Below are 17,232 nucleotides of genomic sequence, written 5' to 3'. Positions count from 1 at the left end.
GTTTTAAATATTTATAAATATGAGCACATGTTTCTACACGCTCATATTCTACAGGAATTTCTGCATGAAGATGCTGCACTAGACAAATTTTAAAAACGTTTAATTTTTAAAACAAATTCTGAAGGACAAAATACTTTTAAAGCAGAAAGACAATAAAATACACATTAATAGCAACTGTCAGTTATGCTTAATTTGAAGTTTTCAAAGCACTTTATAACAATCATCTCATTTGAATCTCAAAATAATCTGATAAGAAAGGACTAAACCATACTTCCATTTTACAAATGAGGAAACTAAGATTCAAAGAGGTAAAATAATTTATGTATGGTTACATAGTAAGTTCCAGAGGCAGGATCTGAACAGAAGTTGTCTTCACTCCAAGTCTGGTGTTCTCTACCCATTATACTATATTGCCTCTTGTTATAAAAATGAGTGTCATCATGAAAATGTGCATGGTACACGTCAACTGCCATATTAGAACAGATACCTACTATATATGGCCCAATACCCTGCTGCTAGGAGAAGAAAAGGCCAAAAGGTTTTGTCATGAGAGAATATGGTTGTTCCCTCACCAGCTGATAAAGGCTTAATAAGCAATTTGGCAATAACTTAGAAACATCTATCTATATATTTTATCTATCTATCTATCTATCTGTCTATCTATCTATCTGTCTGTCTGTCTGTCTGTCAAAAGCTCTCTTAATTTCTATTTTTTGCCTGTTCTACCACTTGAAGGAATAAGTCACCTACCATTATAACTTGCTGTAACATAATACCTTCTTTGATTTGTCTTATCTCAGAATCACAGAACAATTTTGGAGATAGAAGGTACTTACAAAATATCTAGTCTGAATTTGTACAGCATGGTATTTCAGAATTTGTTGTTCATCTCATTAAACCATTCATGATTTTGTAAATTTAGTTCATTTCCATCTTCTTAGTTTTCATCTTTCAAAACTAAAGAATTTTGCCTCCCCACCCCAGACTATTCTCCAGTGGTGGTTCTCCCCATCCCTTCAATCAGCTAAACTGTTTTGACTTTTATAATTCTATTATATCCTTCTTGAGTATGACAACATGAATTAACTACTACATTTTAGATAGTTAGAATATCTTATTTTTTCTATCCTGGTTGATACCCAGCATTTTCTTGGCTTATCAAACAACTGAATACAATCTATAATAATTCTCGGTTCCTTTTTCCTAGGTTGTACCCATAGTAAACAACAAAAGGCTAAGAGTCCTACATTAAAAAAAAATAATTTTGACGTCATATTTTTAAATGAATTCTTACTTTGTTGCTCACATTATAATTTATCTCTCACTTTTAAGTACACCTGAGAACATTCCTATGGTCTTATTGAAGTTTATTCCCATCACCTTTCTTCTCTGCCCCCAAAGAATTTATTGTTGTCCTGAAATATAGACAATACACCACATACTTCCTCCTACGGATCATTTATAAAAATGTTAAATAGGATGGATGCCAGCTCTAATTATTAAGGAACTTATTTTTCAAACCACACTCACCTTCTATTGGTAATCTTACTATGTGATAAAGCAAGTTCCTCTTTCCCCATCTCATTGTTCCTTTGCTTCTAAGAATTCTTATTAAGGGAAAACTTATCTTCCTAATCTATAATGTCTCAAATAGATTTGCATGAATGCCACTAAGGGTGCCATATTTGTCGGTTAAAATTTTTCTAGGGTAAAAATGAATCGAAGGTGGCCAATGTTAAGGAGACTAATGATTTTTCTGCCAACCTAGAACCTAGAGCCAGACCTAAAGTAGGTAGGAAGAAATTCAAATGGGATTAGTTTCCTCATGTGCCCTTGGAATGTGGATTCTATAGTGTGTATATATACACACATATATATCTCAGTTGGCAATTTTCAATGCAACAGGTCATTCTTCAGGGTCACATGCTAACCTCAATTTTCCTACTGAAAACTAAATACAAACTATTATGCTTGAACTTGGTAAAAGATATCATAATTTTGCATAAAGTATCAAAAAAATATCAGCTAAATCAATTCTGGTGATCCACAGTGACAGATCAGAGGTTAGTATGACCCTCACAGTTTGATATTAATATTATAGAGGTAGCTGCCTCAGTGGGGGATAGGTATGCTTTAGGAATTCTCAGAAGTCATGGTAAAACGTCTCAAGAACCATTCTTCACATAGAATATTAATTATTTCTAGTAACTTTAATATGGAAGAGTAATGTAAATCTAGCATTCCTTCCATTATAAGTTCATTTTACTTTGTTTACCATGTCTAGCCATCAAAATCATCACTGTTTAAAAGAACAGTTACCCAGTAAAAAATAAAAAAAAGTCATAGGCAAAAAATTTTAAAAAGTAATGTTCTCTTTATAAGCCTGCCTGGCAAATGGTGTAGAATAAGTTACTCTCCACCTTGGGACACTTCCATTCCCTTCCTCAAAGTTCTCTTCTGTTGCCTTACTATATGTGAAGGGAACTCTAGGCCATGAAAGACTGTTCCAGTCAGAGTGAAATTCTGGCAGGCATCCTCACGCTAGAAAGTCTTTAGGGACAATGAGTACCAATCAACCTTTTCTACGTACAAGGAAGCTTTTTAACTAGTAGTTTGCAAATTTTTGGAAATAGAAACTCATAATAAAAGAAAAATACAAAATAGCCCTCAGTCTTATATAGCCCCATTTTGCATATGTGTTGATGGTGTCTAAGAATTATAAATTTACCATCTAAAAACATTTACTTAACTATCAGTACTCTGAATGTGAGATCCTTACCTATACCATGAACAAACAATATCTAAGACTAGAAAAATTACACTATATCAATATTGCCATTATTGTTTTAAATGAAACCAGAAAACAAGTTTCCATTAAATGGAAAGGTGACTCATAAGTTCTCTTTAGAGAGGCAAATAAAAGAATTGTCATAGATTCATTGTGTCTGAAAAGGCAAGAAGAAACATATTTTGTGGAATAGTTGGTAATTTTGCATTACAGTGCTCATAATGATAAAGAAAAAGATCATCATGATGGTAACTGCTGCTTTTGAGCCACTATCAAATGTAAAAGATGATAAAGTAGAGAAATTCTACACAGAACTCAGTAAGATCCCCATCACCTGTCATAATTCTCTGCACATAGAAGATTCATAATATTTGCTTCATTGTCATTACCAGTAGGCCAAAAAACTAGAAACTAGATCAGCCAGCAAAACCCTGATCTTCCTGACTACCAGAGAAATATGGCAACCAAGGATAACACAGGGTTAGAACAAATATGCATTCATTAAATTTTGTGGAAGAGGTTTTAAAATGATGGGCAATATTACCTCATAAAATAGTATGAAATGTTGTTGGGAAAAAATAAGTTTATAAAAAGCTTGAATTTTATATAAAGTTTAAGCTATATGATACTGAATGGATGAAATTTGTTTTTTTAAATTTATTTAGTATTTTATTTTTCTCCAATTATATGTAAAAATAATTTTTAATATTTATTTTTAAAATTTTGAGTTTCAAATTCTCTCCCTCCCCCTCCACTCCCTCACTGAGAAGACAAGCAGTTTAACATAGGTTATACATGTGTAGGCATGCAAAAGATATTTCTACATTAGTCATGTTATAAAAGAAAATATAAACAAAGAAAACGACCCAAGAAAAAATAAAAAAATGTATGCTTCTATCTTTATTCAGACTCCATCAGTTTTTTTCTCTCTGGTCATTTTTTATCTTAAGTCCTTCAGAGTTGTATTGGATCACTGTATTGCTGAGAATAGCTAAGTCATTCACAACTGATCATAGAGATAAAATTTGAAGGAAAACAGACCAAAAATGGTAAAAATAATATTTTTTTCTCCATCAATGATAGTGAGATAACCACATCTGGACTCTGAAAACAGTTTACAAGATTTTACATAAAGAAGGAGAAATGGTATTAAGGAAAACAAAGTCAGGACAAGCAGCTAGAATAGAGCCAACACAATTTTGGGTGAAATTTAGGGATCGATTCTCAACTTGAAAGGGGAAACATATCAGATACTTAGAAGTAATCATAGATGTTATTACTGCTAAAAAAAAATAAAGGCTATTTAAAAGATAATTACTGGCCCACAAGCTAACTGTCTTATCTGTAGGAATAAAGAATTGAATGATTCGTCAATTCATTCTCAAGTGAAGATACTCACTCTACCAATGCAGATCAGTATGTGTTCTCAATCTGCAATCATAGAAAATTATTTAGAGTACTGGGAGGCTAACAAACTTGCCCTAGGTCATACGAATTAGTACATGTCAAAAGTAGCACTTGAACTCAGGTCTTCCTGGCTTCAAGACTATATCTTAATCAGGTATGCCATGATGGCTCTCTTCATTTCTACAAAATCTTTATGAGAACAATTTATACATCCTAAATAGGCACCTTTGATGTAAATATGAGAAGGAAACAAGCAACTTTTCCTAAGTGATTTTTCTATAACAGAATAAATTTACAGGCAAATAACTTACAGAAAGATTTAGCAAAGATGAGATTCCACTGTGCTTAGTGTCTGATTCAATTTGGCAGTGAAGATGCATCCTCAAAACAAGATGTCTGCAATGAACATGCTAAGGCTGTAACAGATCTCTTGATAGAATTAGCAACAGAATTAACTTTGCTTGATGAGTAATATCACATGAGAAATGAAAAAGGGAGATAAGTGCTCAACAAAGGTTCTTGCCACCATCATAGAATACAAATGAAAGATGGATTCTCTGTTGATGGAGGAGGTCCTTAAAGTGCTTTTTGGAGATTATATTGTGCTATGTGCATTAAGATCTAGAATACTCTTAAATAAGACCCATAATCATTTTTAAGCTATTGTAGGCATTTAAGGGTAAGAAATGTTTTGCTAATGTTTCAAAGTTTGAAAAGTGCTTTACATACTTTATCTCATTTGATCCTCACAACAACTCTGGTGAGGTGGGTGTTATTATTAAAAAAGGATGAAAAAAGAGATAATTTAAGTGACTTACCAGGTTCACACAACTAGTAAATGCCTGGAGCAGGATCTGAACTCGTTTTTCTGATTCCAAGTCCAGCACCCTATCCACTATACTACATAGCTGCCTCCTAATCTCAAGAGTTCAGTTAACTATCCATTTATAAAAACCAAGTGGATGAAAAATGCCTCTTGACTAGACCATCATCTATAGCTGAATGGATAGTACAGAGATCTAGTCTATCAGTTTATCAATCAACAAAGTCCCTGAAGATGGACAACAAAATAGGCTATAATTGAACAGAAGGAAGATAACAGACTGCTTTATGTTAGGTAATAGAACTCATACGGTCCTTTCAATCCAATCCAGCAAACATTCATTAAGTGCCTATATTGTGCCAGGCACTGTGATACAAGCTGAGGATATAATTAATTAAAAAGTCAGTCCCTGCCCTCAACAAGCTTATAATATAAAGGGGGAGACAACACACAAATGATTCCAAACCTCTCTAAAATAGGAATCCATCTTTTAAACAAAAGTATTCTTCCAATAATGTTATATAACTATAAATTATGGAATACCACAGTCTTGGATGAATCAATCAAAACTACAGGTTGCCCAAAAAGCCACGGAGAGAAACATGGTAGTTGTAAATAGGCTGTAATATATTATTAATGCTGAATACATACAAAAAAACCACTAAAGAGATTTGTTAATGGAAAATGAGATGGGTGGGTCATGTAGTGTGCATGAAGGGTAAGAAATGTGCTCTACTGGCATTCATGTAATGTGAAGTCATAAGAAGAAGGTTTTTAGTATGCAGACCTTTTCGAGGATTTGTGGAAACTCATGGACAAGAGTTACATCAAATAAGAAAGTATGGATGGGTTAAAATCTCTGTCTTTGGAGGAAGTACCTATATTGGTAAACAGACAAGAACTGTTTACCCCTCCACTGTCTTCTCACCAGCCACCTTATGGCCCAGACTAGAAATCATGCCCTGGATATTTTAGACCTTTCAGCTCTGGAACTCCTACCCTGAGGTCCTGATTTGAGGTGACTTATGTGTGGGTTACTATGCCGAGCTGGATGCTCCAGTTCCGCTATTTCCCTGATTTCCCTCAACCCACCTTCCATAAGTCATGTCTTTCATAACCCTCCCAAAGTTCTGGAACTATCATCCAATCAATACTGCCACTACTACTAGAAAGTGTGTCTGTTAATCTACTTCCCTATGGTTCCACTCATCATCCTCCTGACCCCTCCTCAGAATGGACTATCATCACTTTTATTTTTATATCTCCAGTGCTTAACACAGTGCTTAACAACACATAGCAAGCTCCTAATTAATGAATTAATTCCTCTGAAATGCTGAGGTGTAAGTTGGGTGAATCATGCAATATTTTAACTACTTCGCTTTCTCTTTTCAAAAGGAGTAAAATAATTCACATGGTGATATTTTAGGATTAGCTATTTTTAGTGATAAAGTTAGAATTTCTTGGATGAAATATGCTATATAAATTCCAGGTTGTGTTAGCTTTGATTATGAAGTTTCTTAAAGTGATATATGTTGGACAATGAGCCTTATGTGTATACCTGCAAAGGGTATGAACTTGTTGGCTTATTCATAGAATGTCTAAAGTTTATTTTGATAAAAACAGATCCTCAGACTGATGTAACTGGTTTTAAACAAAGCCTTTCAAATGTTGGAGTGAAATGACAAGCCACCATGACCAGGATGTACCCTCTTTTTTGATGGATACTTTTGTACAGAGATAGCTGAAAGACAAGACATCAACAAATGACTCCCTTGGTAGTTTACAAAATTCCTTGGCATTTTCTTTGACATATAATGTGTTCCTTAGTCAGCATGATGATTCTACAAATTCACTGTGTTGGTTACTTGTTTTCAATTTTAAATTCTATGCTGGATTCCTTCTACTTATCACAATTCTGGACTGATTCTTATGGTCATGATATATCTTACCCTACATGAGGAGGTTACACTAATTTCATTATTATCCTGAGCAAAATATAATTAAGAAAATATTCTGTAAAAATAATGGTAAAATGAACCTCCAGAATAGACATTAATTTTTTATCTGATATTGTTGGTTAGCCATAATACTAGTTTCATACATGCAGCCAATGGAGAATAAATCAATGTGGTATCCATCAATTAATACAGCAGACAAGCATTTATTGGTCATTAGGCATAGTGCTAGGCATTGTGTTTATACAAAAAAGATCAAAGAAAGTGTTATAAGACTGGCAATTGGAGCACTCAAGAAATTCTAAGACTTGAATAGGATTCTCAGAGCATATACAGAGGTAAAGGCATGGGGAAGACAGTAAATAGCACACTGAGAGATAATCCAGTCAGTGAGAAGACAAAACAGAGAAAACATTCTCCTTTTTTTTTAAACTTCCCCAATCCCCCATTTTTAAAACAATGGATAAAGGCAGGAGGAACGGAAGTTATTTATAGTGATCCAAAAATACAAAGAAAAATATCATCTCCACTTTAAAATGTTCTTTTAGAAAATAGCATTTCTGCCAAATTATTTGGCACTAGCTAAAAATTCTAAACAACCTCAATGGTAAAATTAACTTAGGATGAGTTTGTAGTAATGATGTAAAGTAATTGGCACAAGTAATAATGTAAAGTATCTTAGAATCAAAAGATGTTGGAATTGGATAGTGTTACTTCATTGCACTGATAAATGGAGACTCAGAGGTACAGATGACTAACTCATGGCTGCAAAGCTAGTTAGTGGTAGACTCTAAAACCCATGCTCTAAATCCCATTCTAAGGCTCTTTCTACTTCACCACAACACCACATTAAAGAAGAGTCAAAACACATTGCATGTGATATATTAACGAGGAATTCAACTAGTTCTGGTCATAGTGTTAAGAATTAAGAATTTAGGATCTGAGTATAGTAAGCAATTTAATTTTTAAAAATCCAATTTGATAAACATTGAATGTTTCTTATGTGGAAGGCATTAAGCTAGTCAAAGCTATACACAACTAAGAATTACTACATTTAAAATATATACTTTACGTCACAACACACAATGATATCATGAAGGAAATTTGAAACTCACAGTCAGAACTGAAAGCAAATCCTCTACACTGCATTCAGGTTTCAAACGATCCTTGAACATCCTGACAGTTGGGTGCTTTAAATAATAATAGGATGCAATTCGGCCAAATGTGAGTGGTTCAATGCTACGATTATCCTGTTTTAAGAGATGTGAAACATTCCATGATGAAAAGCAAATTTTAAAATGTAGCATAAAGAAAACACAGGTAGTTTTAAATTAAAAATGAGCGTGTTTCAAAAGCTTACTTGTAAGTTCAGGTGTTTTATACTAAGAATATATTTTTTCCTTATAGAAACAATGTTATTATAAATTGTGGTTAGGTTCCTAGACCAGTTCACCAACTCAATTTCACCAAAATATAGCTGAAGTACTATACATGTAAAGTAAAACTATAAAAGATATGGCACGCATTCAAAAAAATAAGACTCATATATTTATATGTACAAATACTATATCGAAAACATAGTACCCAATCAACAATGCTCTTGGTAGACTATCCTGGTGACAAGTCTTAATATAGGCTTGGGGGTAGAAGTTCACTTTGAAACATGGCTGCCGCCTAGTAGTCCCTTAAACATGGCTGGATTTTAGGAAGGGAATACGGAAGCCCTTTCTCCAAAGAGAGAAGAGGTCACTTTTAAAATTTAAAATGATGCTGACTTGGAGTCATACCTCTCCAATTTTTTTTTAAATTTTCAAATATTTTATTTTTTTTCAAATACACATAAAAGCAATTTTTCAACATTTATTTAAAAAAAAAATTGAGTTCCAAATTGTCTCCCTCTCTGTCCTCCCTATTCTCTGAGATGGTAAGCAATTTGATATGGATTATACATGCACAGTCATACAAAATATAATTCCATATTAGTCATTTTATGAAAGAAAACACAACCCACCCCACTCCACCCCCCCCCCAAAAAAAAACCAAGAAAAATAAAGTAAAAGAAAGTTTGCTTTAATCTGCATTCCATAAGTTCTTTTTCTGGAGGTGTATAGCATTTTTCATTATAAATCCTTCAGAATTGTCTTGGATCAATGTATTGCTGAAAATAGCTAAGTCATTCACAGTTGATCACCATGCAATGTTATTACTATATACAATATTCTCCTGGTTCTGTTCACTTCACTTTGCATCAATTCATGTAAGTCTTTCCAGGTTTTTCTGAAAGCATCTTGCTTGTCATTTCTTTCAGGATAGTATTCTATCACAATTATATACTACAACTTGTGTAGCCACTCTCCAAATGATGGGTATCCCCTCAATTTCCATTTGTTTGCCACCACAAAAAGAGCTGCTATAAACATTTTTGTACATATAGGTCTTATACCACCCCCCCCCCTTTTTTTAAAATTGATCTCTTTGGGATACAGACCTATTAGTGGTATTGCTGGGTCAAAAGGTATACACAGTTTTATAGCCCTTTGGGCAGTTCTAAATTACTCTCTCGACTTTATGGATCAGTTCACAACTCCACCAACAGTATATTAGTGTCCTAATTTTCTCACATTCCTTTAAATATTTGTCATTTTTCTTTTCTGTTATATTGAAGGGAGCCAAAACATCTGATCCAGGAATCAGGCTGGTCCTAGATAAGCATGCTCCAGGTTTTCACTATGGCCAGTCTAAAGTAACTGGTCTTGGTTTTGACCCTTGAGAAGCAGCTGTTATCAGAACCTTTCTGATATCCTGTGATCCAGGGAGGTACCCTGTTCTAGGATTATTGCCAGAAGATATTAGCTGCCTTTTATACATTTTTACACATTTTTATACATTATACTTTGGGACCTGGTTATCTTTAGGGCCTAATAGTTGACATCATTACTTTACTGAACAAAGAGTATTAAGAAAACCAAGTGACCTATAATTACCTTCTTTGTTTAACTTCTCTATAAAAACCTTGCTTATGGTATCAATAAACGGATTGCTTGACAATCATGCCTGGACCATGTTTACACATCACACTTTCTCAGGCTAGTGTGTCAGTTTAGAGCAGGCTTAAGAAACCACTCAAGTTATTTCTACATCATATTAGACAACCTGATACATACCTCTCCAATTTCAATACAATAGGAATATTCCAGTTCAACGAGGGCCTTCTCCACAAGGTTTGAAAGGAACTTGTTCATGGACTCATGGCTCACATCATCCAGGTTATAGTAACTAGAAAAGAACAGATGATTACAACTACTAGCTTTAAGGCATTTTATATTAAATTATCTTAATGAAAATTAAACTTAATAATGATCTTAAATAAAAATATTTTAACTTTATGTAGTGTTTTTCTGAGAATTTAAAAACGTGTTTTATTTCATAGAAACTTATAGAGCCAGAAATTATTATCCCCATTTTACAGATGAGCAAACTTATACTGAAAAATAAGATTAACTGATATGGTTGGTAAGTTAATTAAAGTCACTACCCTATGGGTAAGTAAATGGTTGACATTGTTTTAAGGTTACGAATCTGTGTATAAAGTACTAAGTATATTGTGGTATCTGAGCAAGACCCCCATCATATCATCATCATCATCATCATCATCATCAACATCATCATCATCATCATCTTTTCTTCTTCTTCTTCTTCTTCTTCTTCTTCTTCTTCTTCTTCTTCTTCTTCTTCTCCTTCTTCTTCTCCTTCTCCTTCTTCTTCTACTACTGCCACCACCACCACCACCATCCATTCACTCAATTACTGACATAGATTTTACTAACACGAAGCAGACAAAAATCTGAATACAAAAAAAAGAAAATTAATTAAGTGCCTACTGTATAAAGACACTGCCAGGCTTGATGGATATAGAAAGTTTAGAGTAAGGGGTGGCCAGGTGGCGTAGTGAATAAGAGCGCCGGCCCCAGCATTGGGAGACCTGGGATCGGTTCCAGCCTTAGATACTCGGCACCCACACAAAAATAACTCACCATGTAACCTTGAGCAAGTTACTTAACTCCGATTGCTTTAAAAAAAAAAGAAAAAGAAAGTTTAGAGTAAACTAAATCACTGCCCTGAAAGAACTTACCCAGAACTTTATGGAACATAGTAAGTACTTAATAAATGGTAAATGTATTTGAAAACTACTAAATTAGGTGTATATGTTCATATTTAAAAGATATCATAATGTTATCAGTGGGAAAGTAATAATTTATTTTTAAAATTGTGTATCTAAACTTCTGACCAGAGTGAGCTATTATGTAACAAAATTGTTATATTAACTTCTCATAGGTGAATTAATCACTGAGAATAAACTGCTCACTTTTTGAGGTGGATAAACCACTTAGGGCCCAAGGGAGTCATTTAGTAAATTACTATTCCAATGACATTAAACGAATAAATGTCATCCTGGGGCCTAGAAGGTGTTTCATCAGGCTTAAAAAAATCCAACCCAGTTCTGTAGGGTACACACAAAGCTCACAGGGCTTGCTGCATGTTATGCATGTAAAAAAAATCATAAGGGCATGTATTTGACCTTTTTTCACCTCTCTACAACCTCTAGAGAATATTATCACCCTTTGTAAATCCCTATGATTGGGAGGAATTTGTGTTCTGGCAAAGGTCCAAAAGCAGAGTGGCTATCTCCATACAGTTATAGCAATCTTGTGATTGCTACTCTACACCACGCAAGGTGGAAATTTGTCTTCACCTCTCACCACCCCAAGAAAAAGTAAATGGAAAGAAGATTTGGGATTAGAGTAGTAGAATTTAGCTGTTCTCAAAAGCTAGAACTTAGGCAGAGGACTTTAAACCTATTTTGGAATAAGGAAATAATACTCATAGCTGGTTAAAAAAAAAAGGCTACTTTTCAAATAAAGACAGTAGACCTGCCGGGATTAGAGACTTCACAATATAAATATTCACAGGATTTAGAAATGCTGAGTAGAAGTATTACTGTCATCAGTCATTTCTCCTTTTTTCCCTCAAAGAAGGTAAAATGGGTTCACTATACCCTATAAACAAATACCAAACGTAAATGTATTTGAACTCAGATTATAGAAAGATACTTAAATTAGAGAGGGATTTTGCCATTGGCCAAGTCTGATAAAAATCTCTTTTCTGAAATTCTAAATTGTGCGTTTGTCATGATTAATATCTTGACAGATACGCATTATAATGAAAAGTAGCAGAGAGAAGAGATAACTGAGATGGTGGTTATAATGTTTAAGAGAAGGGAAAACATGCAGTACTTTGAATATTTATCTATGCAGACTACAATCATATGGTAAGTATCTAACCTCCTCCCCAAAAGCAATAGCAAAGAAATACAAAAGGTCTTATTTTAGTTCTAATTTTAATAAAATTTAAGTGTATTTTTTCTTAAACTTTTAGAATCACTTGAAAAATGAAAAGTTCTAAAACAGACATTTATCAATGTAACAATGACCAATTAAACATGAAACTAGTTCTGTAGATAATTTAAACCAAATGGATTTTGGTACAGTCAGGTAAAAAATGGTCAAAGACTAAAATTAGTAAGCATGAGAAAAAATTAGCTCCTGTTCTGATAAACAACTGAAAGAAGTCTTTAGTGAGAATAATGTTTTCCTGTTCTGAAAGTAAAAATAAAAATACAGGACATGTAAAGCCCCTTGAAGGACACAGTATCCCAAGGCACTTGGAATTATTAAACACATTTTTCTTTTTCATTTTTTAAAGGAAAAATGAAATTCATCAGTCAAACTTTTGGCAATGACAGCTCACCACATTCTTTTGGCTTTGCTGTTCCTATAAACTTTCAAATGCTGTATTTATCAGCTGTCTGAACTAATATGCACTTAAGAAGTTACTTCTAAATTGAAAACATTGATGAAAATGTAACTGAATTGCTGCATAAGTAGTGTTACGATATTCTTGCTAGTAAAAGTTGTATAGTAAAGAAATGATTCTGTTGTACTATTTAAACAAGCTAAAAGGGGAAACACTGTTTAGAAAAACACCCATGTCAATTAAAGTACTAAAAACACACAAATACATTTTTGAATTTAATATAATTAAAAATAGAAAACAGTATGAGAAAGACTTGTAACATGTTGAGTACTCAAATTGCTATTAATTTTGAAGATTTCAATATACATGTCGCCTATAAAAACACTAAAACGTCCTGACTATTCTTGCTTTAATGGTGTCATTTTGAGGCAAAAAGATTTCTAGCAGCTCCAGTAGTTGGTTAAAATAATTAATTTTTTTGTATTAAAAAATTACACCTTCCAGATTTTGTCTTTCATGTGATATGCTTTAATGATACACATTTTACAGATGAAGACTGTCTAGTCTATCAGAAAAATGATGGAAATTATTTTGTGGTTTTAAGTATTAAAATACATAAGTAGGTCATAGCATACATTTCTTACATTTTAAATATAAGCTGTTGCCAAAAAAAAAAGATAATTAACTGAAAACTTGTGTCTTAGAGGAGGTAACACATTATCGGAAAACTGCACTGAAATAGTCAAAGACTGACTTGCTGGAAAACTGTTACCACATTTTCTCCAAGCAACATATCATCATATTTTCTTAGTGAGAACCTTCTTTTCAATAAAGACCACATTTTTTCAAAATTTGTCCAATTATGTATATGCAGAAATACATGTGATGAGGAAACAATTAGAATTATGTAATATATCAGTATCTCATATCTTACTAAATTTTGGGACAAGAACACTTATACTAAAATATTTATATTTTTAATGATAGGACTTTAGAAATATGTAATTGGTAAATTTCAGAACAGTAGACTTGAAGTGATAATCAATGATGTAATAATTAATAAAGACAATTATTTTAAAGCTTGTCCCTTTGAACAAAAAAGGTGAAATTTCCTATAGAGATGTGTTAGTAATTTATTTTAATCAATCTACAGAAAAAATGTAGTTTTTCTCACTATTTGGGCTGTGATTCTAGATCCACTTAAACTATTTTCATATCTTACAAAAGAAATAGACATTTGAAACACAATTTATAAAAGTTACAACAAAAGTAATTAAAGCAGATACAGATGGAAATTTCTTTTGTCCTAGTTGATAAAATAATTTTGAAACAAATGTATTACAATGTTTTGGGAAACCTAGAACAATCTTTGGATTCATATATGCTCTCGCAGTAGACTAATATAGTAAGCTTCTACACAATGTGAATTGAAGCTGGCTGGACAATTTATATATACATACATACACACACATGTATGTATGTATTTATGTAGTCACTTGGAAGGGATTATATATCATGTTTTTTCAACAAGGACAACATTGAAATTATTCAGTAATTTAAAAAGCAAGTAGTATATAAGTACATAAATTAAAAAAAGCATGTTTTCATTGTATACTCTTCACAATAGAAAAAATATGATTTATGGGTTATCTTAAGCCGTTATATTATACAACTGTTTAATTACAGATAAAGAATAAACACAATGCAGTTTCATGCTCACTGCATTGAAATCATCTAATCATTATTTTCCCTTTGCCATAAACAGACAGCCTACCTTTTTTGTCAGCATGCTATTTCATTTATTTCACAGTGAAACCCAGTTTCACAATAATTGACTTGTCAGAAGCTCTAATTTATGAGGCTGGGCTCTGTAAGCCTTCTCTATATTGGACTCAACCTGCACACAAGCAGGGTTGAATATTTACAATGCTGTTAACAGGTGCTGAGTTGTTTAATGATTCTAATAGCCAGAAGCGTACTGAGAAAGCCAGCGGGATCACAATTACAGGCTGTTTGAACACAACAATTACTCGTCCCCTGAGAGGTGTGAAAGTCAAAGGCAGTTTTATACTGACAGCATCTAGCACATGGACTAGACAAGCTAACTTCCATTAGTAGTCCATTGGGAAAAAGTAATAACACACCCCCTATCTATCATAAAAATTCACAAAGTACATAAAATTTGAACAATCAAAAACTGAAACTAATTTTTTTTTATCATCCTTAAAATTTGTTATCAAAGGAGAAATCATGTAAGAACCACCACACATGAAACCTGAAATTATTTTTCTAATCTGTGAAAGGATGGAAATTTTACCAGTTAAAAAAGATAAAGAGCCTTTTGCAGCAACATAAAACACAGATAAAGTTACTCCAAACAGTTCGGATTTAATGCAGATAGTGGCAATCATTTCCTGTTTAGTTTATGTAAACCTGGCCAGAGATCTCTCTGGGAAATTTTTCATCAGTCTTGAAATGCTGCTGCTATAACTGTCAGGACTGGGAAGTCATTTGTTACAACACCATGTTTTTTTATGTTCGGATTATGCAGCAGTAATAATGACACAAATAATGAAAGTAGGTTGCAAGGACAGCTGAAACTACCACAACATTTTTTTTTTCTAGTATTGTTTAAAAGGCTTTCTCAGGAGAATAAAGAAAGTAAAATTGACCACACAAGTTGAATCCAGAATTCAATTTGGAGGGCATTATATTTTCTGAAAATAGTAGCTCATAGATTTAGCTATATTTACATATTAACATATTAAAAAACATACTGTCTGTACACACATCTCATATTTATTTGCATATGTACATATTGCAAATTATAACAAAACTATACCTATTTATCACGTATTTCTATATATAATCTAGACTATAACAAGTTGCATTTATTTAGAAGTGTTTAGAATATAACAAAAACATGCAATTTCTGGGAGGCAATCAGAATGGTACTTAGTTATTATAATAATTACTTTGAATTATATATCAAAGACAATTGAAAACAAAAATAAACATCATGTCCACATACAACTAATTTGTGCTGTGTACCAGGATGGAATTTGCTTTAAATTTCCCATATAATACTCATATTGTGTTCTTCCACAAATGCTGAATGGCTGGGAATCAAGGACTACCAAGATTTGAAAATTATAAGTTGCTGGATATGGTGATACACTACTATAGTCCCTGTACTGGGGAGGATAAGGATAGTAGAACTCTTGATCTTGGGATTTGGGAGTTTGGAGCTGCAGTAGGGCTAATGCTGATTTGCTGTCTGCACTAAGTCAGACACCAACATGGTAAGAGTCCCAGGAGTGGTGGGTCATTATGCTGCCTAAGGAGGGGCAAACTGTTTCATGAGGAAAATGAAGCAGGTTAAAGCTTCTGTGGTGATTAGCAGTGGGATTGGGCCTGTGAGAAGCTAATGCCTGGGCAAGAGCATGGTGAACATGAGTATGTTGCAACAGATGCATAACTGGAAAAGGATGTAAACCAGCTATGCAGTGAGAACAAGGGATAAAGGAAAGACAAACCACATGTTCCAGTGAAATTCATGAAATATTAAGAGACCTGACACACTGTGTGGACTCTGCTGTGGAAGATTTGTGGGAGGACGAGGATAAGAGTTGTATAGGATGTAAGTCCTGGGTGGGCTGTGATTTGTATCATTAGAGTATTCACATCAGTGAAGTTACCTTTAGTGTTAGTGCTCTTCTTTCCACTCACCGTTATCATGTTATTTCAGGCTTTTGTAATTTCTTACTAGGACTACAGAAATAGCTTTCCAACTGATCTTCCTGCCTGTTATCCTCCTAATGCACAATCCTGACAAATGACATAATCTCTGCTCTCCCGTCTCCCATATAAAATCCCACCTTCTACTGGAAGCCTTCCTCAGCTCCTCTTAATTCCTTCATCTTTCTGTTGTTAATTATTTCCTATTTATGCTATAAATAGCCTGCTTTGTATATATTTCTTTGCATACTGTCTCTTTCATTCCATTGTAAGGTCCTTGAGGACAGGGACAGTCTTTTGCCTCTTTTTTGTATTCTCAGCACTTAGCACAAGGCCTGGCACATAGCAGGTACTTAATAAATGTTTATTGATTGACTGGCTGAAATCAGATGAACAAGATTCCAGTCCTGATTCTGTATTAACTAGCTATGTAATCTTGAGCAAGTGACAACCTTCCAGGGTTATAGCTTTCCTGTGTAAAATGATTAGAGGAGTGTATATAAAAGGGTTCTTTTGAAGGGGTTCTTAATTTTCTTTGTGTCAGAAACTTCTCTGGTACTCTGGTGAAATATATGGACCTCTTAGAATAATGTTTTTAAGTGTTTAATACAAAATACATGGCATTACAAAGGAAACCAATTATACTGAAACACGGATGTCAAAATGTTAAAAAAAAATTCACAGATCCCAGGTTAAGAAGGTCTACT

General features: G+C 33.5%; 1 protein-coding gene across 3 annotated transcripts in view; it reads right to left on the bottom strand.

Annotated features, from left to right (window-relative positions):
• The window catches only part of ASCC3 (activating signal cointegrator 1 complex subunit 3), a 373,754-nt gene that overhangs the window by 74,734 nt on the left and 281,788 nt on the right, over window positions 1-17,232 (bottom strand). For all 3 annotated transcript variants that reach the window (XM_069077160.1, XM_069077161.1, XM_069077162.1), the window contains exons 35-36: window positions 10,138-10,249; window positions 8,089-8,223 (exon numbers count right to left, since the gene is read on the bottom strand). In XM_069077160.1, coding sequence (XP_068933261.1) covers window positions 8,089-8,223; window positions 10,138-10,249 — 247 coding nt within the window. The remainder of the gene's footprint in view (window positions 1-8,088; window positions 8,224-10,137; window positions 10,250-17,232) is intronic.

The sequence above is a fragment of the Petaurus breviceps genome, unplaced genomic scaffold (assembly GCF_028583685.1).
Source record: "Petaurus breviceps papuanus isolate PSGF00001 unplaced genomic scaffold, PetGlider_PUasm1.0 90977, whole genome shotgun sequence".
NCBI classification, from domain to species: Eukaryota; Metazoa; Chordata; class Mammalia; order Diprotodontia; family Petauridae; genus Petaurus; species Petaurus breviceps.
Note: the sequence above shows the minus strand (reverse complement) of the source record. Positions and strands in the feature narration are given on the sequence as shown.